The sequence below is a fragment of the Stegodyphus dumicola genome, chromosome 5 (assembly GCF_044657685.1).
Source record: "Stegodyphus dumicola isolate Sdum_Otavi_A_Nest chromosome 5, ASM4465768v1".
NCBI classification, from domain to species: domain Eukaryota; kingdom Metazoa; phylum Arthropoda; class Arachnida; order Araneae; family Eresidae; genus Stegodyphus; species Stegodyphus dumicola.
The window spans coordinates 137,195,973-137,220,860 of NC_140772.1; the positions used below are offsets into that span (position 1 = coordinate 137,195,973).

Sequence of the window (24,888 nt, forward strand, 5' to 3'; positions counted from 1 at the left end):
GTTTTCAATCCGTTATTAAAAATTAGGTTTAATAAATCAAAAAAGCTACTCCCCATCAAATGATTTTTCGTTAGTTTATGGTTATCGAATATGAATTTGAGGAGAAATGTAAAAATTCACGGTGTTTTGCACTTCAGCTGAAGGTAAACAGAACTACGCGTAAAGTAGCACGTATCCTTTTAATATCAGAGTTCAAAAGCCTCCTTGAAGGCGTCCTTCGTTGTCATGGTGATAACTGTTGCTAGAACACTCGTTGAGTTGTTCTTAAACAACTAGATATATGTATAATGCGCGTTTATTTATCGTTCATTTTTTTTCAAATGATACTTTTAAATATTTATGCATAACCTACAATTTCATATTTATGTTTAAATGGAAACAGGAAACACGTTAAGAAATTTCAAGTTCATTTCTGCTCATATGTTTAAAATACAGTGCATCATTAGAAGTTATATATTATGAACATAAAATAAACTAAAAAGAATTAGATTTGCAGTGTGAAGTTTATTTAAAGTTCTTACTCGAGAAATTTCTCAAAGAATGCAGCAAAAATCATGTCGTAATAACGTAGTGCGTTTTGTTTACATTTTATCAAAGCGGTATGAGAGCGAGACTAAAAGGGGGCTGTGATGGTGGACGTGTTGCTTGTCACAGTAAGAAATAAAAACAACAATTTACATTTGAAGTCTGTCAAAGAATGAATTTAGGTCCTACTAATCCATATGGCAATTCTTTGCTTTTTGCCGGCTTCAATCAAGATCAAGGTGCGTATAATCTAACAAATATATATAACTATTGCAATAAATTTTGCTGTATTGTTTTTCTGTCGAATGATATTTATTCAATGTGATAATGCATTTTACAAGGGTTAGCGGATTATGCATTAAATCTTTGTATTCTATAAAAATTTTACAATAAATTTTTATGTAGGATGCTTTGCTTGTGGGATGGAGAATGGTTTTCGTGTCTATAATTGTGACCCTTTAAAAGAAAAAGAAAAAAGAGGTACGTATTTTCTTTTCTTGTTTAAAATTTACTTTATATATTTAAAAGCTATTTTTAATAGTGGAAACTAATCGTTAATAATTGATCTCCAAAGTATGTAGCATAAATCTTGCAGTGCTGAAAGAATACGCATTTAAGTGTTTTCCCACGATTCGTAAAAGTTTTGTGAAATCTCTGTTAAATTGTAAAGAATTTCATATACAGTTTGTTTTATCAATATCCAATGTAAGTATCTGGAAGCATATTTTGATGTTAATTTTGATGTACTTTTATTTTTTAAATGTCTTCTGTGCAGCGTCTGGTATTTGTGTTTTATGCATTAATACAAAAATTTTTTAAATATTGATTGTTTCTTCTCTGCATGTTTAACAACAGAGGCCAACTTAAAAACTTAAATTGAAATTTTTACCTAACATGTTCTGTAAAGTCTCTGTGACTATAAACAATCTTACACTATAATTGTAATGTAGAGTCAAGAGTATTATATCCCAGAACCTCACTATGTGGTAAGCTATTGATTTTTTCAGGTAAAACCTCATTCACATGTTTAAAGAAACAGGAAATTTTATAAATTTGCTGTATAAAAATTAATTGTTTAATTCAATACCGTTCCCCCACTGGAAGTCAAATATTCCTTATGGAAGTTTTCATGGATTACCAAAATTCCTTATTAAAAAGATGTATAGTTATATATCTATTTTTTATTTTATTCATAATTATGTGACTGTTTCTTTGTCTTGAGATGATGGGCAACCGATATTGTGTTAGAAAGCAGATTTTAAAAAATGTAATCTAGTTTAAAAATATATTTAAATTTTTTTCCCATTCTTTTTTCTTAGGGAACACATAAGTGAATTAAAATTCCTATCAATTTCTAATGTTGAGACTCAGTTCTAAGAAATACTGGGTAAAAATATACTTACAGGTGCCCCTTGGTGATAATTAGCGATTTTTGTCGGTACATGGACACCGAGTTTGTGCAATTCTTTGACTTGTTATTTGGCTTTGTGTAATGGTGATTTTTGCACCAAAAATTGCCACTACGCAAATCCAAAGAAACAAGTAAAAAAATTGCACAAACTCGATATTCGTATACACATCGAACTATTTTCACTTAAAAAAACATCAGAGAATTGTACAGACTAGGAATTGCACACTCCCTTGACTTTGTACACATTGATCTGTATTCACTTAAAAAGTCAAAGGAGCAGCCAACAAAAAATGTATAAACTCAATAAACTACAATGTCAAAAATAAAATAAACTAAATTTTAAATCAAACAATGAAGTAATATAAAAAAGGAAATTCATCTTAACACTACATAAAGGAAATATCCACTCACTTTATTTACAAATTTCCATGTCATCAGTCAAAGAAAATTCCTTAACAGCATCCAAAAACCACATAAATTCACGAAAATAAGAGTAAAAATTATCCTCTGTAGTACCGGTATCTTCTGACAGTTCAACCATACGCATTTCCTGCCTACTAACAGGACTCTTATAATGCCTAAGTAAACCACTTATACACCAGTCAATTAATCCTTTTTTCCCTTTCTTTCCAAATTGTACGGAAAGTTCAAATTAATCTTACCATATTCAGCCATTTTACTGTGTAAACCAAAAAATAACAATGTACTTCTTATCTAAAATACAACACACAAACAAGGCTTTCCAAATTTTTTCCCATCATTCAAATTCACCACAATCACACAACTAATTATGTCATAATAGCTTTTCCATTGCATTTAACTACTTAGATTACCATAAATGAAACAACAACTTATCGATAATCCAAGAGGCACCCTTAAATTTACTCTAACCAAGTACTGAACAGTGACTGCATTTTGCCCTGAGATATGTTTGTTAAAAAAAAGCATGCTTGATATATTCAGTTTCTTGGAAATTCACCCAACAAATTTGAAACCAGCTTTATTTGAACCTTTCAAAATCATTCATAAGTACAGTTTTATAGATCCAGAAATTAACTATTGATCAAGTGTGATATTTTGGTTCTGTTGTGTAACAAAGTCATGGATTTGACTGTATTATTGATTATGTAGTTACTGTTTAAACACAACTATAAAATTTTTCTGTGCTATAAAATATTAAAATTTCTGATTAAAATATTTTGTATTTAGATTTTTCTGATGGTGGAATTGGATATGTTGAAATGCTATTTAGGTGTAATTATTTAGCTCTGGTTGGTGGTGGCAAACGACCTAGGTATCCACCAAATAAAGGTAATTTTTTATCTTATAATAACATGCAGTTTGATTAAAACATTTATAGTTTATATTCAGTACTATGTGGGATGTGTGTACAAAATGCAGGCAAATTAAAATTAAGTTATGAGTGTTTACTTATAAAGAAATAATTCAATTCAGTCAAAATTTACTAGATAGACTTTGAAAGATATGTGAAACTTTTGGTATTGCAAATAATTTTGAAATCTTCGTCGTCCTGTTAGTTACTTCCCATCTAAATCACTAAAACAACAATTATAAAAAATTGCTTTTCATTATCTGTGAAAAAATCTCGGGCTATAAATATAAAATATCCATGCTGACAATAAACTATATCAAGCGAAATTTAATGTATTAAATTCTTTGATGGTTAAATCATATTGTGAATTTATATTTCTATAATGAAAACAATGAATTGCTGTTGAAAATAATTTATAAGTTTTTGAACCAGTTCCCTAAATTTGGAGTTTTTAAAAGCCTGGCAGTGATGATAGAAATGTTATGCGCAAATTATCAAGTTTGATATTTTGTGTGTATAATTTTTTTTCTTTGAAATGTTTTGTGTTAACACACTATTAATTACATTTTCTGTTTTTATGAAATTAAAACATTTTGCTAGAATTTAATATTTTGTTTTTGCTTATTGAAGTGCATGCTCTTTCGTAAAATTTCCAGAGCTCACCACTGCTTATAGTACAATTGTATGTAAATAATTTTTATTCTGTTATGTCAAATGCATCGCATTTGTTTTTGCACTTTAACTACAAAATAGCGAAATTAATTAAGAAATGTAATCTTTTATTTATTTATAATTTAACTGCTCAATTAGCAGTCATTCAAAATGAAGCGAGTAAAAAGATTAGAAAGCTGCAAAGAACAAGAAAAAGCTAGGTTGTACAACTACATTACAGGTTTTGTTGCTAAGCAACATTGGTGAAGGACAAAGATGCACACTCATGCAACAGTCTAGCACCAACATCCTGCCCGATGCTGAAATATTAATTTCAAAACTGCTGTACATTATTCATGACATTAAGTACAAGTTAAGTACATATCAATTTTAAACAATTAAATGCAACATATCAGTCAACAAACAAAAAATTGAATTTAACACTAGAAGAAATATGTAAATATTAGTACAATAAACTGTAATACAATTTCACTTCTTCAGTTGTTCGTGAACAAAATACATATGGTAGATATTACCATAACTTCCAGGGATATATCATGGATACAGCCTGCTGTCTAAGTGCATAGAGGTAGTTAATCCTCCACAAGTAATAAAAGAGTACCTATTTTTATATTCCCCTTAAGGGACCATTTACTTCTCTTCTAGAGATTATTTAGGTAATCTCTTGATCAATCTATATTATTTGGTTAATTTTAACAATTTTCTTCCAGCGGGAAAGTCTGTTGTTGGGAATATCTGAAATGCAAAGTTCAGGCTGATTATAAAGGAGTTGTCCAATTAAAAAAATGACCAAGGGTCAAAATTTTGAAGTCTGATAATCTGAGGATCTGAAGATAAAGATAACAAAGATCTATTATTTAATATACCTGCAGTTTGATTTATGACAGGCAAAAATTCCTCAAGGGTTTATTTTGCATTTCTCGTAGTTTGTTTGAGATGAGATTTAAGAGACTTCACTCTAAACTCAAAAATACTATTGAAGTTGAGAGACTGCAGTAGATTAAATTTCCAAATAATAATTCAGAAGCTAATTGTAATGATAGACTGAGAGAAATTTTGATGAGGTTCAGCAACTTTTTCATGCAGGAGTTGGGTCCCATAAATTTGGTAACATTGTCTGATTATACAGTTGAGCAAAGACCGTGTCATGCAAAAACCCTTTTAAATGTTGTAATTACAGCTTGTGATATTAGATCTGTAGCAAAATCAAGATGTAGTTAAGCACCCAAAAGTAACAATGTATACCTTATTTAAGGCACTTCATTGATTTTTTGTATTTTATATAAAAGGGTCTGCATAAGTTGATGCCAGTCACAACAAACAGGAGACTTACTGATATTCTTTCTTTTGGTGCCATAAGTTGCTGGGCAGTTTAAGTTTATTGGGCAGCAAGTTTGTATGCTTTTGGTCATAGGACAAAGATGACTACTTAATCTGCCACCAACTGTAATTATTTTGTCTTTGTCAAGGAAGGGATTTAAATTACTTACATGGCTATCTTTTAGACTTTTACTGCATATAAGAGCTTAGATTCCTTCTTTAAATATTATAGTAATCTTTAAATATTATTCAAATGATCTCTTCCTTTGGCAATAATTGGAAATAGACCTGTGAATGAAACTACAAATATGAATAAGTTTAACAAAATTATAACTTAAAATGGTTAGTGAAATCAGTACTAGAAGTGATAATACTAATTTCAGAAGTGATATTTAGGGAAATTTCAGGAGACCCTTTCAGTTCACACTCATAAAGTCCTTATTGTCGATATTGTTCTATTCTATAACTTTGATGGCAAGACTAACAGGTCCATTCAACCCCAAATGTAAAGATGAAAATTTGTTAGACTAATATAAAGATAAAAGTTTACTAATTACTTGATAAGGAACCAAATCTGCAGGATTCTTCTAAGAACAAATGTCGCTACTTGAAATTCTCTGATAATGCCTGAATTTTTGCCATGTGATTTCCAACAAAAGCCTGGAGTTGATGTGGGGAGAGATTTGATCCATGCCAGTGCTATGGTCGAATCCACATATAATGTTAACCTTTAAGTTTGTACCTATTGCAATGTAACACTGATGTCAAGATTAACAGGTCTATTGAACCTCAAATATAAAGCCGCCCAACTGGAATAGTGGTTAGCGATGCTGACTGCTGTACCGAAGGGCCCGGGATTCAAACCTGGGTCCTTCGGTACACCAATCAGCATGGATGTTTGTAAATGTATAGTATCTGTTCAGCATTGGGGGCTTTGTAAATATACGACAAGTCAAAAGTCCTCTCGAGAGGTTGGTGGTAAGGGAAGAGGGATGGGAGAACTTTGAACCCATCCTTCTGGGGGTGCTGTCCATCAAAATTGGGGACGGAACAGAGCAAAGTTGTTCACCTGTTTGGTGCTCAAGGCTCTTGCCAATGACAGGTGCAATCTTGCAGTCCTTGCTATGATGAATTTCTTGGGCTTGTTATGATGTTATTATCAGGTATATGAGATAAGTCACAACAGCAACACAAGTATAAAGATGAAAGTTTGTTAGACCTTGACTTCACAAGCAACCAAATCTGCAGGATTCTTCTCAGAACTAATATGTCTCCTAACTAATAAGTTTCTTAAAAATTGTTCAAGTTGTTTTTAAAAAATCAGCTTTCAAAATTTTACCTCCCCATTGCTAATTGAATTTGGTATATATTTATTAATCTATTTTTTTTTATTAAACTTACTTGATTCCTTCTTTTAGAAATCGGAATTTAGGTTCAATCCAATTAAAATTTGCACATTTTTTATGATTACTTTTAAAATAATTTTTGAAAAAATTTTTGAATTATAAGCTATAAAATTTTTGCCATCATCTTAAAGTAGATATATTTTCTTAACATATCAGAATAAAAATGAAAGTTTTTTATTGAAAAGTTCCCAATATATACATAAATTTGTATATTGGCATGTTTTGGAATTTGGTATTTTTGTTGTAAGCAATAATAACACCAAACTTGGGTTACACACTTTCCTACAATCTTCAATGAATTGCAACAGTTATTTTGAACCTCAAATTTCCAAATAAATTTTACTGAGGATCATTCATGAGGGATTTCTTTATTTTCATTTTTATTAGTAATACCTTTTATTTTTATTAATAATACATGAAAAGCTATTTTTTTTAAATTTATAAAGAATCAGTTAATTAATCAATTAATTAAAGTTTACCATTGGTTTTCTTTCAGAAAAGTAAAATTTTACCTTTATTGTTTGCTATTTTGCTTAACTTCATTTTATATTCAATGAAATTTATTTTGCTGACTTCTGAGTACATCAAACATTACAAAATCATTACAAACATCAAGCATTATAAGTATTACACATCAAACAAAAATTTAATTAAAACATGCTGTCTTCTACTACAGAAAGATTAACAGTGGCAAAATTTATTAGAATATTAGATTTTTATCTTCTTTTTTCTGTGTAGCAAAGGCAATAAAATAAAAATTATTTTGAAGATTTTTTTATGGCCAGAGGTATTTTGTGGTTGTCACTGCATATAATAAATTTCTTAAACAAACTGTTGCTTGTGCTTGAAGGAGCCTCTAATTATCATCCAAGACCCTTTTTTTCTCATAGCAAAATATGCTTTTATGTAAGCGTAGGTTTCAGAATAACACTTTTTAAAAGTCAAATTGTAATTTATCAAGACTTGAATTCTAATCATTAGTAATATAATAAAGGATGATTATTGTTATATTTATTTTCAAATTATTATTTCTCTTACATTTTCTATTATATTAGAATTTATTAAGATTCTTCTCGTAAAATAATTTCAAAAAATTAAGAAGTTTTCCATCTCTGTGGATATATTGCTAATTTTGTATCAATCAAAATTTTAATACCTGAACTTCTGCTCATTCCATCCACTCTACCACAATGTACAAATTAAGTGAATGACATTGGCAAAACAACCATCAACATCATATCTGTCATATTCTTCCGTATTGGATAACTACACTAGACTTTGGCAAGTATCTGGTTTTCTTAGTTTAGAAATCTACGTGTAGAAATTGCCTATAAATTAGGTTGGTTGGTTATTTAAATATAGCAAAGCACATCGAGGCTGTCTGCCTAAGGATAAGGATAAGGAACAGGGGACGTGGGCACTATGCCTCTACCATACGGTTAATTAGTATAGCACCACGTCCACCATGATCTAGAGAACCCTTAAGACAACACTAATTCAAATACGTGAGTACATTATTGAAAATGAATGATTGATTACAAACAAATGTGGTATACCTTGGCAGTAAAATTGTTGCATTTGTGTAAATAACAAGTTACGATAAAGACAAAGATGTAGTTATAGTCTGTAAAGTGCTAACGATTAGTATTCCAGTTGTTGCCATTAAAAGAGGATACTTCCTGCTGTAATGGTCACTCCAGGGTCATTTATTCTGTTGCGTAGAGGTCCGTGCCGAGACTGGCTATCTTGTCCATAATTTTGATGAGCTGTCAGCAGAGGTGCTTCTGTTTGAACATGAGCTTACAGAATGCTTGTGTGTTTGTAGTGGGAATACGTATGTGCATCCCGTTGGTCTGACGAAATGCTCCGGATTACCAAGGTGACCGCAGCTGCACTGGTCTGTGTCAGTCGTGCCGTGCCTGGCAAAGTACTCCGGGAAGGGTCCATGGCCTGTAACATAACGGACCAGGTGCCAGTAGAGCCTGGCTGGATTAACATACAAAAGATGATAATGAGTACGTCTGCCGGTCGCAGCAATGTCCCACTCAGCCTGCCACTTTGAGAGTGCTTGCAGATGGAGCATTCTTTTTAAGGTAGAGTGTGGCCACGGTAATGCTAGCTCCTCGGCTTCCTTATTGAGGGCAGCGTCTTTCGCAAGGTGGTCTGCTGCCTCATTTCCTGCATATTGCCTGCATGGGCTTTCGTCCATGTCAGGCAGGCTTCCAGATGTTTAAACTGTCGTAAGAGGCTTTGAATTTCCTGGACTATTGAGGAGGAGTGTGCCGGATTTTGCAAGGCTCGCAGAGCTGACATACTATCGGATACTATAACAGCTTTTTTGATGTTGTTGCTGGAAATATATTGTACTGCTTTCTGGATAGCAACTGCCTCCCATTGAAAGACGCTGTTGTTCCCGTGAAGATGGCCCTTCCATTGCATGACTTGCTCCTACCTTGAAACGTAACAAACGCGCATCCCACATTGTGGTCCAGTTTGGAACCATCAGTGAAGATGAGGGTGTTGAACATTTGTATATCTTCTGGCTGTCCGTCCATCTTTGAGCCGTCGGTGTAAGCATAGGTATTGTGCCTATGGGTCTCGAGAGACTGTTCTTTGATGCTGACGTTTATTCCTATGCATTGTTCGGCTGGGTGCTTGTCTAGGATCACTGCAGGTACTTCATAGTCACTTGGCCAGTACATCATATCCTCAAAAGATGCTGGCACATTGAGCTGTTTGATTTGCTGTAGAACTGCTTCCCGTTCCGTGCTGATGTGTAAGGGAACCACTCCTGCTAGAACGTTCAGCGCATTTGTGGCCGTTGTGCGAAATGCCCTCGTTATATTAAGAGCGAACTGTCGTTGAATGCTGAGCAGGTGCCGGACCTTTCGGCCCTGCATCGGCTGCTCCCACACGGCCGCACCATATGTTACCATTTTTTCTGTTACAGTCTGATACAGGATCTCATGTATATGGGGGTTAAGGTTGAAGGGGCATCTGGCTTCCGCTAATGCGTTTAGGATGGCGGGCCACCACAACGTGTCGAAGGCACTTTTCAGGTCTAGACTGATGAATGCCATGTGGTGGCCGCCTCCCTTGTTTGCAAGTATTGTATTCTTCACCTCTGCTAGCGCAATGACTGCTGATTTTCCTGTTCTGAACCCAAACTGGTTGGGGCTTAGGTAGTCCGTATAATGGAGGTGATGCTCCAGCCTGTTCTTTAAGAGCTTTTCATACACCTTTCCCAACGCGCACAACAGGCAAATTGGCCTGTACAAGTCCGGGTTGGTGGGGTCTTTATTCTTCTTTAAAAAGAAAGCTGCTTGGCCTACTTTAAAGCATCTTAGAAATGTGCCTGTGTCATACAGGCTATTGAAGAGGTCCTGAAGAATTCAATATTGGTGTGAATCACCACCTTAATGATCTTATTGTTGACACCGTCCGGACCCGGTGCTTTTTGGCGATGTAGCTGACGCAGCACTTGCTGAATCTCATGAGAGGTGAATTGCTGATCATTTGGGTGATGGGTATCCAGAGCTGTGTTCTGCAAGGAGTGATGTTCTGTTGTGTCCTCATCCTCATTATCTGGCGGGAAGATCGCATCCAGGATGTCATTTAAAGTGTGCACTGTGGGACTGTCGTCGTAATTTCCTGTTGCTGGTAAAAGATGGAAGTTGGTTGGCATGAACCTTTTTCCGGTGGCCAGCTTGGGGTGGATACCGTATGGGGCTGTACTGTCTGTACAGAAGGCTCTCCATGCATTTAGTTTTGCCTGGCTGTCTGCCTAAGAGAATAAATGCCTTCATGGAGGATTTTCTAAGGAAAAGTGGTTGGTATTCATATTCCACATAGAGAAAACATGAAAAAACATGCAACCAACTCATTCACCTAGATTGGTTTCCAGGACAAACTATCAGCAGCCTTTAACCGCTTGGCCACCAGTGGGGAATACTTAAATTAAGAGCCACTTTATTAGATTTGTAAAGTACCTTATGCTAATTGACCAGGTATTATGATTTAAATCATTACTATAATTTCTCTTTTCATATTCCTTACCAGAATGCAAATTATGTTTGTGTGATTAAAGTTGAGCATCTTGAATCTGTAATTAAGAGAGCTTCTGGTCATCTCTTGCAGTTAATATTTTTGGCCTGCTTTGTTTAAAAATTTTATTCCTGCTTTAGCATTCTTGTTAGTTGATGCTTTAAATGTATGGCAGTAAAATATATGAACCTGCTTATTCTATTTAATGTGTAGCCTTGGACTGCATTATTGATGTTCAAATTTAATTGTCAGTTCTGTGAATTTGAAATATCCACAAGTTATAGAAATTTTGTCTATAGCACAAGTTATGCCTCTGTGTTCGAACTGTGAGTAAAATAGAAAGTTTATTTAAATCTTCTGTATTTGAATTGTTCAAAATGTAGCAATAACTCACTATCTGCGTAGTAAGGTCTGTAGGATTTTAACTCTAGTTTCCAGTTCCAGTAGCAACCCTACAGATTCCAATTTATTATTTGATTTGCAAATATTTAAAGTAATATATTCTCAGCGCAAACAACAGAGTTTTATTAATGCTTTAGTTTTGAAACTATGAAGCTGTAATATGAATGAATGTTCAGTTACATTTGCTAGTATGCCACCCAGATGGTATAGTGGTTATGGGAGCCTGACTGTGATACCAAAGGGCCGGGTTTGAATCCCAGAGAAGGTATGGATGTAAAATTGTTTGTCCCTTTATAGGAGGTAATGGTGGCCGCCTATTAGGTGCCTCCACAATAAAATGGCCACCACTTCTGGCCTTAAGAGTGGCCAATGCCATTACAGGCAAGTGACTGCCATTGAGGGAAACATTTTCTAGTATTGTATTTAATTGATGTTTTCTGAATCTAAGCTAAAGATGTGACAGTTATCTCCTTACATTATTCATCATGAGAATATTAAATTATTTAGAATGAAGAATTATTTATTATGAAGTATTTAGATTAAGTGACATAAGGATTATCTTATAAGCTGGATTATCAAAACAATGCTAAAGTTTTAAATGTTTTATTGAGTAGCTGATGTAAATAGCTGAAAATTAAGCAGACAGTTGTCAACCTTATGTTATTCATTAGGAAACTGTTTGAAAACCATGTTGCCATTCAGAAACCGTATTACATGATAATACATCTTTTCACTGGGTCAATAACCTCTTCATAGTATTGCTCTATCCTGAAAATAAGTATATATACGTGGTCATCCTACGTTTCTCTAGATTTGTCTCTTGTGATTATCTTCACTTTGCAAAGCTCAAATGTCCTTTCATAGAAAAGTTTTTCCTGTCACGGAAGAGATAAAAGAATGCAACATTTATAACTCTGCCCAAAACAGACCTCTACAAGCCTTCTGTTTAAATACCTTTCATATATGTATTAAGACAAAAATTTGCATCAATATAAACTTTGCAGTATTTCTATTTTTTAATACACTCTGATTACTTAATTTCTATACTGTGAATATACTCTAAAACTTTGATTACTTGAACGTCAGTTAGTTAGAATGATCGTCACAACTAGAAAGTTTTGGTTTATTGAAACTTGACCTTATTAAATTGGACTATGTTTAGATTGTTATTACCTTTTTTCCATAAAAGCGAAAGTTATATCATAGTGCATATTTTCAAACTAAGTACTTAACAATATAAATTAAGTTTAAGAGTCTGATGGTTTTAATCATATCTTGTCTTTTAGTAAAAATATATGAAATATAAATTTTAACTTAACCCTGTTACAAAAAGGTGTTTAAAATAGCTAGTTTTTCCTTCATATTATTGCAAATATTTGAAAAATATCCTCTTTAATGTGTCATTTACTGGTCTTAATTGTTAAATTATATGATTTAAAATATTCATATCCAATGTCAATATTGAATAACTAGGTGAGACACAATAAACTTTGAATAAAAGTTTGGGAGATGCTTTATTCCTTTATGATCTGGTATGCATATTTTTAATCAACTAATGTCCTTGGAGTTTTACTTTAATCTTAATTTGCAATTAAAATATCTAGAAAATGAAATGCAAGCTCCCTGAATAATAAAACTGACTTTAAACTGAAATGTTAAAAGAATGTGATAAGAACACAAATTTTATGCAAATAAATTATAAAAAAAAACTTAACATTCTTATGTTAACATTGAAAGCAAATAGAAATCATCAATACATCAGTTTTCTGAAAACCACTTGAACGAAATTTTGTGTTTGAGAAGAAATTGCTGGAGGTTCAAATGATATTTTGTTGAGGTTTTTACTCCATTCGTTGTGCCACATATTCCAGTGAGTGGACCTATATTAGTGAAAAAGGCAAAAGAAATAACGTCGCAAAGGGTGACCTCTCTCTCTCTCTTTTTTTTTTTTTTTTTTTTTTTTTTTTTCCCTGTTTTTCACAGAAGAGCTATATAAATTTAAATTATGCCATTGAATGCATATCATAAATGAAGAATTCAAAGATGTCTTAGCTGAATTTATTGAAGATTCATGAATTTATAAAAAAAAAGTATATCAATATCAGTTAAAATTGTTTTCAATTTTGATGAAACTAGTCTTTTCTTTCATGTTATGCTTTTGAAATGTCTAAACTTCTAAAGGCATTCAGTATCGTGGATGAAATCACCATTTTACTCTGACCAGTTACTGATGAAACAGCAGGTGACGCCTTTAGTCATCAGAAAGTAAACTGTTTCAAAACTGAGTATGGTATACAGTGAATAAAAAAAAGGAGGAAGATTGCAGAATGCCTCAAGAGGATCATTAAGGCTTTCTTAAGGCAATAAGCAATTAAAAAGAAATATTTAACGTATTAAGAAAATAAAATACTTATTTTTCTTTATTTTTAGTTAATTATTTTTATTTATTTATTTGCACAAAAATTAGTCTTTTTATATTATGCTATTTGATTTTTGCAGTTTAAAAAATGAAAAATTTGAACTTATTCAGAAATATGAATAATTTTAACAAACTAAATGTAAGATGATAAAATTGTGTAAACAATGGCCCAGTGATAAAAACTGTGGAAAATTGTTTATATGCATATCATTCTTAATTAAAATGTAGATTCAACTTTCATTTATATATCTCTTCTGAGTGGTCTATTGAAAGACGTATTAACTACACTTTATGGTATTTTCTCTTTTATGCAGAATGCAGTTTTCAAAGGTATCTTGACGAATATTGGATGGCAAAGTATTCTTTCGAAAGAAATGCTAATCAAATAAATAAAGTAAAATTGAAAAAAAAGTTGTATGAATAAACATACTTGAAGTACACAACACAAACGAATAAACAGAAATTTTAAAAATAACCATATGAATTGTAATTCAGCCACCCAGCTCTAATTAGAATAAAATTCTTTAAAAAATCTAAAAAAATAGCAATTGTAATTAAAAAATATAATGTGAAGTAAAAATATATGCGAGAAAAATAAAAAACGATTCTATGTTCCCACTCATACAAAGAATGAAAGGCAAAGGGAAATAGATTGCCATGAAATGAGAAGTTCGTGAAGTGGATCATTCTTGGCTGAAAGTAAAAAAAGTGCACTCAGGTAAATTTCTGAATTACTGATTAAATAGTCCACACAATTTAACAAAATGTGGCTTTTAGGCTTAATCCACTGACTGCTCACTTCAGAAATTATTATGTTTTTTTTTTTTTTTTTTTTTTTGCATATTTTAAATCTATATATATTGGAGAATTGAATTTTTCCCCCTAGAAAAGATTTTTTACATAGATTTTTATCATGAAAAACTAAGTTGTCAGAAAAACCAACTTCAAATGTTATCCCCCCCAAAAAAAAAAATTGAATTACGGTTAATATGTATTTATTACATAATATGAAAAAGAGAAATGTATAAAACTTAAGAAAATATAATGCACTGAGGGGTAAAATGCCTTATAAATGTAGTTTAGTATCAAAGAGTTCAGGGTTCAAGGCAAAGTCCAACTTCACAGTCTTTGCACCAGATTCGAGTTTCTTTGTGAATTTTTTCCATTTGCATCTTTCTTTTACTCCATTTCCGTCATACTTTTGTCAATCACTTAATGCTTTTTAAGCAGCCATTTCAGATTTGAAAAATGTGGCAAACATAGTGAAATGAGAGCGGTAAGTACCAAGTACCTGCAAATGCCACAATTTAGTGGATGACTAACAATATATGTTGGTCAAAACCTAAATTAAATGTTGAATACTGTATAAAATTTATTTGACTGGTTAAACAGTGAAAAGATGTGGGATGCGCTTCTCAACAAAGGAAGAAAAACACATGCTTGCAAAAATCATGGGAAGAGCAAATTTTGCTACGTTTGAGTTGCCTGTGGAAATCATGGAATAAGCAACCAGAGGGATAAGTAGAGTCGTAGAATCAAAATATGGAAAAAAAAAAACTGGCGTGTCATATCAGAAAGTCCAATTTTGTCAGAATATGTATATTAGAACAGTTCTATATAAAAATCCAATATATGTCTCAAGTCATGCTTTCGAGACAATAAAAACGCAATTTGAGTATCATTAACTGGCTGAGCAAAATGGGAGATATAGAACCGTCCCCTCTTTTTTTTTTTTTTTTTTTTTTTTTTTTTTTTTTTTTTTTTTCTTGATTGAATGTACGTAGGGTTTTAATACAGTATGTTGATTTTGCTAAATAATTTTTTGTGAGGTATGTCATATTGATTTTACTTTATACAAAATAACAGTATTATGAATCTGAATTAAAATGTTCACTTTATTATGTTGCATAACAGTTTCTTGTGTTATTTTTTTTAGTTATGGTTTGGGATGATTCACAAGAAAAGCATGTAATTGAGCTTGATTTCACTTCTGATGTAAAAGCTGTGAAGCTGAGAAGAGATAGGTAAGGTACTGCAATATATTTTTGTATATTTTATTTAAGAGAAATGTTGCAAATAAGAAAATACACAATTCCAGTCTCATTAACTGAGCCGCCAGTTACTGAGGCAGGCATTTATTTGAAACATTTCTAAAAGATGAAATCCTCATAAAAAATAAATGGACATTTCTTTATTAATTTTGGGACATGGAACATCACACCATTTAATTGAGATATTTCCAGACCAGGAAAACATCTGTCTGAGAATTTTTTTATTATTTTGAAGAATTATAAAATTTAAAGGCAAAATAGTTAACTGTAATGTTTATGTTAACCAAAACTTAAAATTTATTTTAAATTTTCTTGTTGTTGTTTTTAAATCACAAAATAAAAAATGTCTACTATATGATTTACTGCAAAACTAATAATTTTTACAATTAATGGAATGTTAAAAAGTTTAAAAATTGCAATTGGTGCATGAAATTGCTGCTTTGTTAAAAATATCATTTCCAGTAACTTCAATTTTACCATTGCCTCAACTCGGAACAACATAACTTTGCCTATAGTCCAGAATGTCTGATATTTTTACTTTGTCAGCATTATTTAAGAAAGAGTTGTTTTTATGAACGTGACACTTTTCTAAACAATTCTCCACAAGTGATCTTGCAATCTAAAACTCCTCTTGAATATAGTATGTCATTGTATTTAAAAGTGTTTATAAAGAAAAAAAAAATGTTTATGTTTTATGTGAATAAGAATAGGCATTAAGGAAAATATTGGAATCACTTTCGAAATTTTATTTAGATATTCCTAATGCTGATTGAAAATGTATGCTTTATTCTGCCGTGTTGGAATGGATCCCTAATACATTCAATCAAGATATGCCAATCCATGTTATAGTTTAAAAAATGCCTAAATAACTTTTCAAATAATTATGACTGGATTTATGAAGTAGACTGGTTAGTATCACACAGTTAAAGAAGTTTAAATGTTTTCTGATTACCTGCACCCCACCAAAAAGTTGCGAATTCATTGTTAACTTTGAAGAGCATTTAAGGAATTTCATTAGCGACTAATTTTTCACTGAAGGCAAGAGTCATTTTTCAAAATAGCAGTACACTAAGAATTCCATAAAAGAGCGGTCAATCAATAAAATTTGAAAAGCAATAAACATTGGTAATAAAACACTTAAACCTTTTTGAGAAATTCATCTGTAATTTTTTTACTTGTTTTTTTCTCTCCATATACATAGCGATCTGTTTTTGCATAAACAAAATGAAAGACTTGCACAAACTCAACATGCATCCAATGTCAATGTTGTACAATGACCAAAACTGACATGCTATGCACATACCTATCTGGTTTGCTACATAGGTACTTTTGGGAAACACTATGGGTCATCACACAACTATTTGGCAACATACTGCTTTGCTTCATTAAAATTTATTCATGAATTTTCAGTAGGAATGTAGATAATAAGAAGATTCTAAATTATCTTTCTAATAATGCGTACCGTCCTTTCTATTTTAGGTGACTGAAAAACATCCATTTCCAATGCTAAGTCTGTATCTTTAACCTGATGGAATATCAATCTTAAAATATTTCAGTGTGTTTTCTCATCGAATGCTACTCTTAATCCTCTGAGCGGCCCGGGTTTTTGGATCTATCATGGAGATTTGTATTTAAAGAGCCTTTATTAGCTAAATATATATACTGTCAAAAGTCGTTAATCCGGACTCGTCAGGACTTCGGCGATTCCGGATTATCGATTTTTCCGGATTATAGATCATCAGTTTAAATCTGGTAAGATGGCATGCAGAAATTATAAAATTAAAAATATGAAACCGTAATTTATGAAATAAAGAACAATTATGATCTAAAGGATATCAAAATTTAGAAAAAAAAAAAAGAAAAAAAAAAGGCTTAATATTTATTTGCTTACTTTATTAAACATTTCTTTCAATGTAAGTTGTTTAAGTTGCTTTGTTTTATGTGATAATACATTCTCTTTAATTCTATAAACAGACATAATTTCTTCTTCAGTTACAAAGTTCTGCTGTTCAAGTCCTATAATTGCTGTGTCAAGAATACTGAGTAATTTGTCAATCGAAATTTTTTCGTTTTCAATAACCTCTGTGTCACTTTCTTCACTATCGGAAGCGAATTATAATGAGGAGGAATTTGATTTAAATAATATCAAAGACGGAGTACATCGAGATGAAATACTACATTTAGTAAGGAATTATAAGCCAAATAAAATAAAAACATCTGCCCTGAAGATAAGGATAGTGCTGACAGATCAACTTCCAATTCATTGTGCAATAATGGAATTGCTGTAAATATTCTTTAAAAATGCCAGAGCAAAGAATGAAATAACTAATTAGCTAGAAAAAAGTATGACCTGCCCCACTAAAGTGTAGCATACTAGGTACAAGTAAAAGCTAGGCCAGCACCTCTTTAATACCATAGGTGATTGAGATAATTATTAACCTCGCTAACTGTTAGCTCCTGTCCCAGTTTTGAAGAACACCACCCCTCTTTCGCTTTCACCAGTCTCTCAAGAGGACATTCAGTTATCTGTGTATTTTGAGTGCTACACTAACATCATTCACTTACAGACATCCATGCCTTCCTCAAGACTCGAGCCATAGGCCCTTTGGTACAATAGTCAGCATCACTAACCAGTATCCCATCTGGACGGCAGTTTTACCAGACATCGTAATACCTAATTAATTGCCTGGGAGATCTGTCTGTGTTTAAAAAAAGAAAGAAAGAAAAAGAAAATGCATTGGCATCACAAAAATGCTAAATTGACTTTTACAATGTAGAATATAACAGTGTTTACAAAATTTTGCCATCATAAAAATACATAGGATCAAGAAACCAAAAACGCAATAGAATTTACAATAAAAATGCAAAATATGAGGGCTGTAAATTAAGTAATGGTAAAATAGGTATAAATCAATTTTTAATGAACTTACAAGTGCAATTGCATTACATTCTTTCTATGTAATCACCAGCAAAGCTTATAACCTTTTGCCAAATGTCAGGAAGCCATTGTAGACCAGTTGCAAGGTGTTGATTGTTGATGTGAGCAATCGAGGGCCCTACTGTGTGGAGTACAGATAAAACGTCATGAAATCGGTGACCTCGGAAGGGTTCTTTCAACTTTGGAAACAGCTCGAAGTCACAAGGACTCATGTCAGGTGAGTAGGGAGGGTGTTCAAGGATTTCCAACTGCCACCATCACAAAAGGAGAGTGACATTGTTTGTGACATAGCAACGAGCGATGTCATGCAATACGATTAGTAGATTGCTGTGCAATAAACAGGGACGTTTGCGCCGCATAGCCAGATGCAGATGCTGCTGTAGAAATCGGCAATAGTAATCTGCTTTGACAGTTTGTCCTTCAGGTACAGCATGTGTAAGAATCACACTGTCCCAGTCGTATGCCATGATTAGCATAACCTTCACCCGACTGGGTTCCTGTCAAAATTTCTGTGGACGTGGCGAACCTTGGTGACGCCATTCATTTGATTGACGCTTTAATTCAGGCTCATAGGCTCATGCCCATGTCTCATCAATGGTGACAATACGCTGCAAAAGTGCTTCTCCTTCATTGTGGTATCTCTCCAATTGGGTGCCAGCCAGTGCGTACTGGTGCCATTTTTGTACTTCGGTTAGTCGATGGGGAACCCAGCGGGAAGCAAATTGGCAGTCTATAGTAAGGAGACAACTCAGGATGTTGATCGGCTCTTGAGGAATGGAGGGCCAACCTGTGCGTTGCAAATCTGCAGTCTCATTCCGACCCGAACGAAATGCTTGAATCCATCGTGCTACTGTCCTATACGGTAAGGCATTTGTGCCACAGACTTCCACTAATCCTTGATAGCATTCTGTTGCATTTTTGCCACAGTCAACCTCAATTTTAAGCCACGACCGTTGATCACCTTTTGGAAACATGCCTTAGAGCAATGGAAACAAAGCTCCTCACTTTAACGCCACACAACAACTACCCTTCTAAGCAGATCGACTGTTTTTTGCACTCTGCACATCAACAACAGCGCCACCTCACCGCTTCCATATCCTATTTGTGCATGCCTGCCCTTCTGCGAGTTTCAAGGTTAAATTGTTAGTATTTAATTTACAACCCCTGTATTAACATATGAAAGACAACATGTTCTATAGAAGAATGTGTATAGAGCAAAAAAAGTTAAATAACTTTCTACATTAGCCATATATGTTAATATTTTTGTCTTAATAATTAACTTAATCTTTCTGTACCAGTATGATATTTTAAAGTAATAAATAATAATGTATTATTGCTAGAAAAGAATCTTATTTTATTTGAAGAGAATATTTCTACATCGTACTTATTCTCTGAAGAAGTGATGCAATATTGTTGAAACTTACGATATCTTGATATAGCTTGAATTTACTTCTGAAAAAGAATGTGAACATATTCTATTTCCTTGCTGCATTTCCATGATCCATTCTTTTTTACCATTTTTCTTTAACTTCTTGCCTAACCAAATTTCTTGTAGTTCTCATTGAAAAGAAAGGTAATAATAATAAAGAAAGTGTTCATTAAATGTTTAAACTTAATAGAACATTTTAATAGAATGCCATGAAATGTGTTCTCAGTTATGGCTGTGTTTGCAGGAAGGCAATGATGGCAATTTAATGCCTTTCTTAGATTTTATTCATTTGTAATCAAATATAAGCAAGTTTCTGCTAAAACTTTCTTCTACGACTGAATGACGATGCTGATGTATATAACAAAGTATTTTATATGTAGCAAATGTACTGAAAAAGTTCATGACAAATATTCATATCAAAAAGGGAGTTGAAATATATTATTTCTTAAATTGGAAAATTAAAATTTAATGCTTAAATTGAAAGAGGGCACACTTTAATTTAAAAAAAAAAAAAGTTTTTAAATGCTTACTTTATTCTGCTTACTCATTTCCTTATATATGATGATTCTGCGGATAGGCGCAGGAATGACGAAGCTTGGCATCAGAGTCCAGGCGTTGTTTGGGCTGAGTGGAATACAGCAGAATGATGACACAGAAGGATTTTGCTTTTAATTGCATATCTTTATTGTTCAAATGGGGGATCATTTTTCTTTTAGATGAAATTCTCCAAATTATGTATCAAATAGTGTTTTAAACTAAATAAGATGAAATCTAGGCTTTTGATCTCATAATTATTCTAACAAAGGGAAGAAAGATGGACAGAGCAGCGCAGAGTCTTGTAGCAGTGATTGTAGGAAGCAGTCTGACTAAAAAATGGCATGTTCTCGGTATTTATACTACTGGTTACATAACATGCCAGAATGTTCTTGAAAGTACTGATCTAGGATAAAGATCCATAAATTGTGGAAAGTTAATTAGAGATTGCCTGTTCACGTAGAGCAAAGCCATCATATTTTTTACATCTAAAAGCCTTTTTCTCTTTGAAAGGTGTTAAATTTAAGATAAAAAATATGTGAATCAAAATTAGAATTTAAACTAATGGTAAACTCTTTAATTCTTCATCTCTGTTTTAAAAATAGCAATAACTTCTCTGGATTGTGTCATTTCTAGATTAATCCATTTCACATGGCCTGCACAGTGTTGATGACTTGATAATTGGGAACTGAAACTTTTAACTCAAACCAAAGCTTTTCTTTTCATGTGCTTCCAAATTGCATAACTACCTGCTTCAGATTCTCTTTCTATACTGCTAGGATGTAGTTTCTGTGTGCTTTCTTCCTAACGCAAAAGTATCAAAAATGTAAATGTTTTGTGAATAGGCATGTCTAGAGCGCAGAGTGATTGTAGCCATATATGTCAACTGGAATTGAAAATGGAATTAAAACTGCCTCCATTGCCAAGTTTCTTAGATATTACAAACTCAACATATTAACATACTACACAATCAAAAATCTTCCTCACCAATATGGATTTATGTATGCATCAACACTGCTTTGTCTTTTTCTTGCTAATATTTCATATATGTGTAGTAAAGTAAATGAGCAAAAATACGCTAATGGGCTTTTAATGGTATAAATCTATTTCTATCGCTGCTAAGATTGTAAAGTTAAATTCAATTATTAATTATTTATTTTCACTTATTTACTTAGGCAATAAAAAGCAGAACTATTGTAAAATGAATCTTATAAAAGTTCATTCTTTAAAAAATTCTGATAAAACATGGAAAAAATACTAGAAGTTTTAAATTGTAATTTATATTTAAAAAAAACCCTCAATAAATGCATATCAAAAGAAATTTAACTGTTGCTGATCTCATAAAAGAAGGCTGTCTTATCTAGGGGTATTGGTCTTTTTCCATAAAATCTGCTATAGTTAAGGTGTTTGCATTATGCCTCTCTTGCCTGTTTGAGTTTGCATTATGTCTCTCTCGCCTGTTTGAATAAAATTCTTTTCAAAATGTGAAAAATCAGAAAATATTTTTGTATTTAAATTAGAAATTTTCAAACAAACGAAGGGCATTTTTTTTTTTTTTTTTTTTGTTATCTGATACATATATTTACATAATTGTATTATGTACATTATGTTTACATATTACATAAATTCACATGTAGTAAATACCAAGAGAAAAATCAATTTAAAATCATGTTGGTAATATATATAATAAAAAAGTTATAAATTATGCAGTTTTAAATCATCATAAGTTATATTTAATAATAATAATACATAGAAAAAATATATAATTTTAAAATTTTAAACTCTTTTACCAGTTAAAACTCTTTTGTGGTATGACAGGGGCCTAGGAACAAGCAAGCTAACATTCATGTTCTGCAGAAGAGTAATACCTTCCTCCATCATGAAAGAACTTCATGAGAGTGTGCTTGAAACCAAACAAAGATGAGCCCTAGCCAGCAGCAGTAGCCATATCTCTACTGTTTTCCAGTATCTGATCCCTGTCCACAGACCTAGCATTGCAAAGGAATGGCTAGCTGCATGCCATTTGTAGGCCTAGACAGAGAGGAAACGAATGCACCTCTCCACTGAATGATGTCCATAAATTATTGGGTCAAAGAAAAAACATTGCATTTGCCATATAATATTTTTATTGTTTGTGCGAGGAATTAAAGTAATTCATATTTTGCCAAGAACTCAGTATGATAGATAAAGTTATCATATATTGGATTAATAATCTTTAAAAAATTTATATTATTAAAATAGAGGGAAAACCAAAATCTTTAGTACCCAGATCATTACCAATATTACCTCAGTTCTAGTCAAAGTTATTAGTAACTTTTTAATGTATAAGTACCATTTTAACTTACATGGTTTTATTATATATATCAAGAAATATATAAGTAGGCTAAAAATTCAAATTAAAAAATTAGAATAGGAATTTTTTTTAAACTCGTCCTGCGCTGTAACTGCAGGATTGAAGTAGAATAAACTTAAAGCATTTAAATTAATTAGTAAATTGGAATAAAAGCAAGGCAATTCCTCTATAATATAATAATTGCAACCATGTATAAGAGGTTTAACACAATATCAAAACTAATCCAATTAAAGAGAGAACTCGTAGTAGAACAATCTTGAAAAATAAAAATGCAAAAAGGAAAAATATACAAAATTATACAAATAAAAATTTAAAATTAATCTTCTTTTATTGAAACTCCAATTCAGAACTCATCGGGAAAATGAATCGGGGAAAATATGCAAAATTATACAGATAAAAATTTAAAATATTTATCAACTTTTATGAAGTTTTAATTCATTATCCCGTGATGTGTTCTGAATTGGAGTTTCAATAAAAGAAGATTTAATTTTTATTTGTATAATTTTGTGTATTTTTCTTTTTTGCATTTTGATTTTTCGAGATTGTACTACTGTGAATTCTCTCTTTAATTGGATTTGTGTTAAACCTCTTATACATGGTTGCAATTATTATATTATAGAAGAATTGCCTTGCTTTTATTCCAATTTGCTAATTAATTTAGATGCTTTAAGTTTATATATATATTTTCATTGTTTGAAATGTAAGGGAAAAGTCTGTGGAATTTCATGAAAATTACTTTGCAGCTAAAACATTATTGAATTTCAGATAAATTGCAGTGGAAAAGTATTTAATTTTAAATGGTCATTTGTAAACTGCAAAAAAGTTCAGTTAAAAAAATTGGAGGAAATGTTAAATTCGAAATAAAAGAAAGGATAATCTTTATTGGAAGTATTTCTGAAGCAAGTGCGAATGGAATGAAGTTATTCTAAGATTCACATACAACTAGACAAGCACATAAAGAAGTAATACGTGAATGAAAATGAAAATTCAGAAAAGCAACTTTATTTATAAAAATTTTTACTGGAGAAAAATGTTTAAAGCAATTTTTGGTCCTCATTTAATACATTTGTGTAATTCAAAGCAACAACTAATATGAAAATCAATGCATTGAAAGAAGCTGACATATCAAAAACTTGTTATGCAAATAATGCAATTTAATTAAATATATTTCTTTCAAGTACTGTAATTTAATGCTATAAAATAGAGTTATGAATTTAAGTCATTTAATACTGAACATTAAATTTCATCTTTCGTGTTGTAACTTGTTAGTGTTATGAGATTAATGTGTATATAGGGTGATTCAGAATTCATCATCAATATTTGGTGGGGAGGTAGGGAGATTTTACATAGGAAAGTATGGGTGCAGATGAACGTATAGTGGTGTAGGGAAAGTATGGGCGCAGATGAACGCATCGTGGTGTAGAGGGCATTGTGTGTACACAACTTCCGTACATAAGCACAGCTGTTTGATGTGTGCAGCCAGTCGTCGTTCGACTAGGTGACTTTGCAGAAGTAACATGAACCGGTACACGTGGAATGAACTTCCAGATATGCATGTAAACGCCAGGCATGTTCCAGAAGATCCGGTTGTCCATGCAATGCCATTGTGAGTCATGCATTCTAGCACATGGTCAGCAGTTCGAGCACCTCTTGTAAGTCTGTAAAACTGATGCAAAGAAATGTTATATATAAGATAATAAATGTTTTTTCCTTACTATTTCCTTTTTATGTGTTCTTTCCATCATTGAACTGGGATCATTTTGCCCTACTACATGGCATATGCACCCATGCATTCCTATGTGAAATCTCCTTCTTTTCCTATTCCCTACCTCCCCACCAAATATTCATGATGAATTCTGAAGCACCCTGTATATCACCTTCTGGGGTTTCCATTATGTATATCTCATAATGAAACATGCAATTTATTAAAACAAAAGAGATTGGCATCAAATTGAAATGTAAGCATGTTGTTGTCATATAATGAAAGATAGAAGAGCATGTTTATAATTATGATTCAGAATGCTTTTTTTTTTTTAATTGGTGTGTCGTAT

At 32.2% G+C, this 24,888-nt stretch overlaps 1 protein-coding gene across 2 annotated transcripts in view; it reads left to right on the forward strand.

Moving 5' to 3' along the window:
* Positions 1 to 594: 594 nt before the first annotated feature.
* LOC118205097 (WD repeat domain phosphoinositide-interacting protein 3) overlaps positions 595 to 24,888 on the forward strand; it is a 67,265-nt gene continuing 42,971 nt past the window's right edge. The window contains exons 1-4 of one of the 2 annotated variants that reach the window (XM_085817098.1): positions 595 to 764; positions 931 to 1,005; positions 3,146 to 3,247; positions 15,469 to 15,556. In XM_085817098.1, coding sequence (XP_085673224.1) covers positions 698 to 764; positions 931 to 1,005; positions 3,146 to 3,247; positions 15,469 to 15,556 — 332 coding nt within the window. In that variant the 5' untranslated portion in view covers positions 595 to 697. The remainder of the gene's footprint in view (positions 765 to 930; positions 1,006 to 3,145; positions 3,248 to 15,468; positions 15,557 to 24,888) is intronic. The other variant, XM_085817099.1, reaches the window with a different exon arrangement.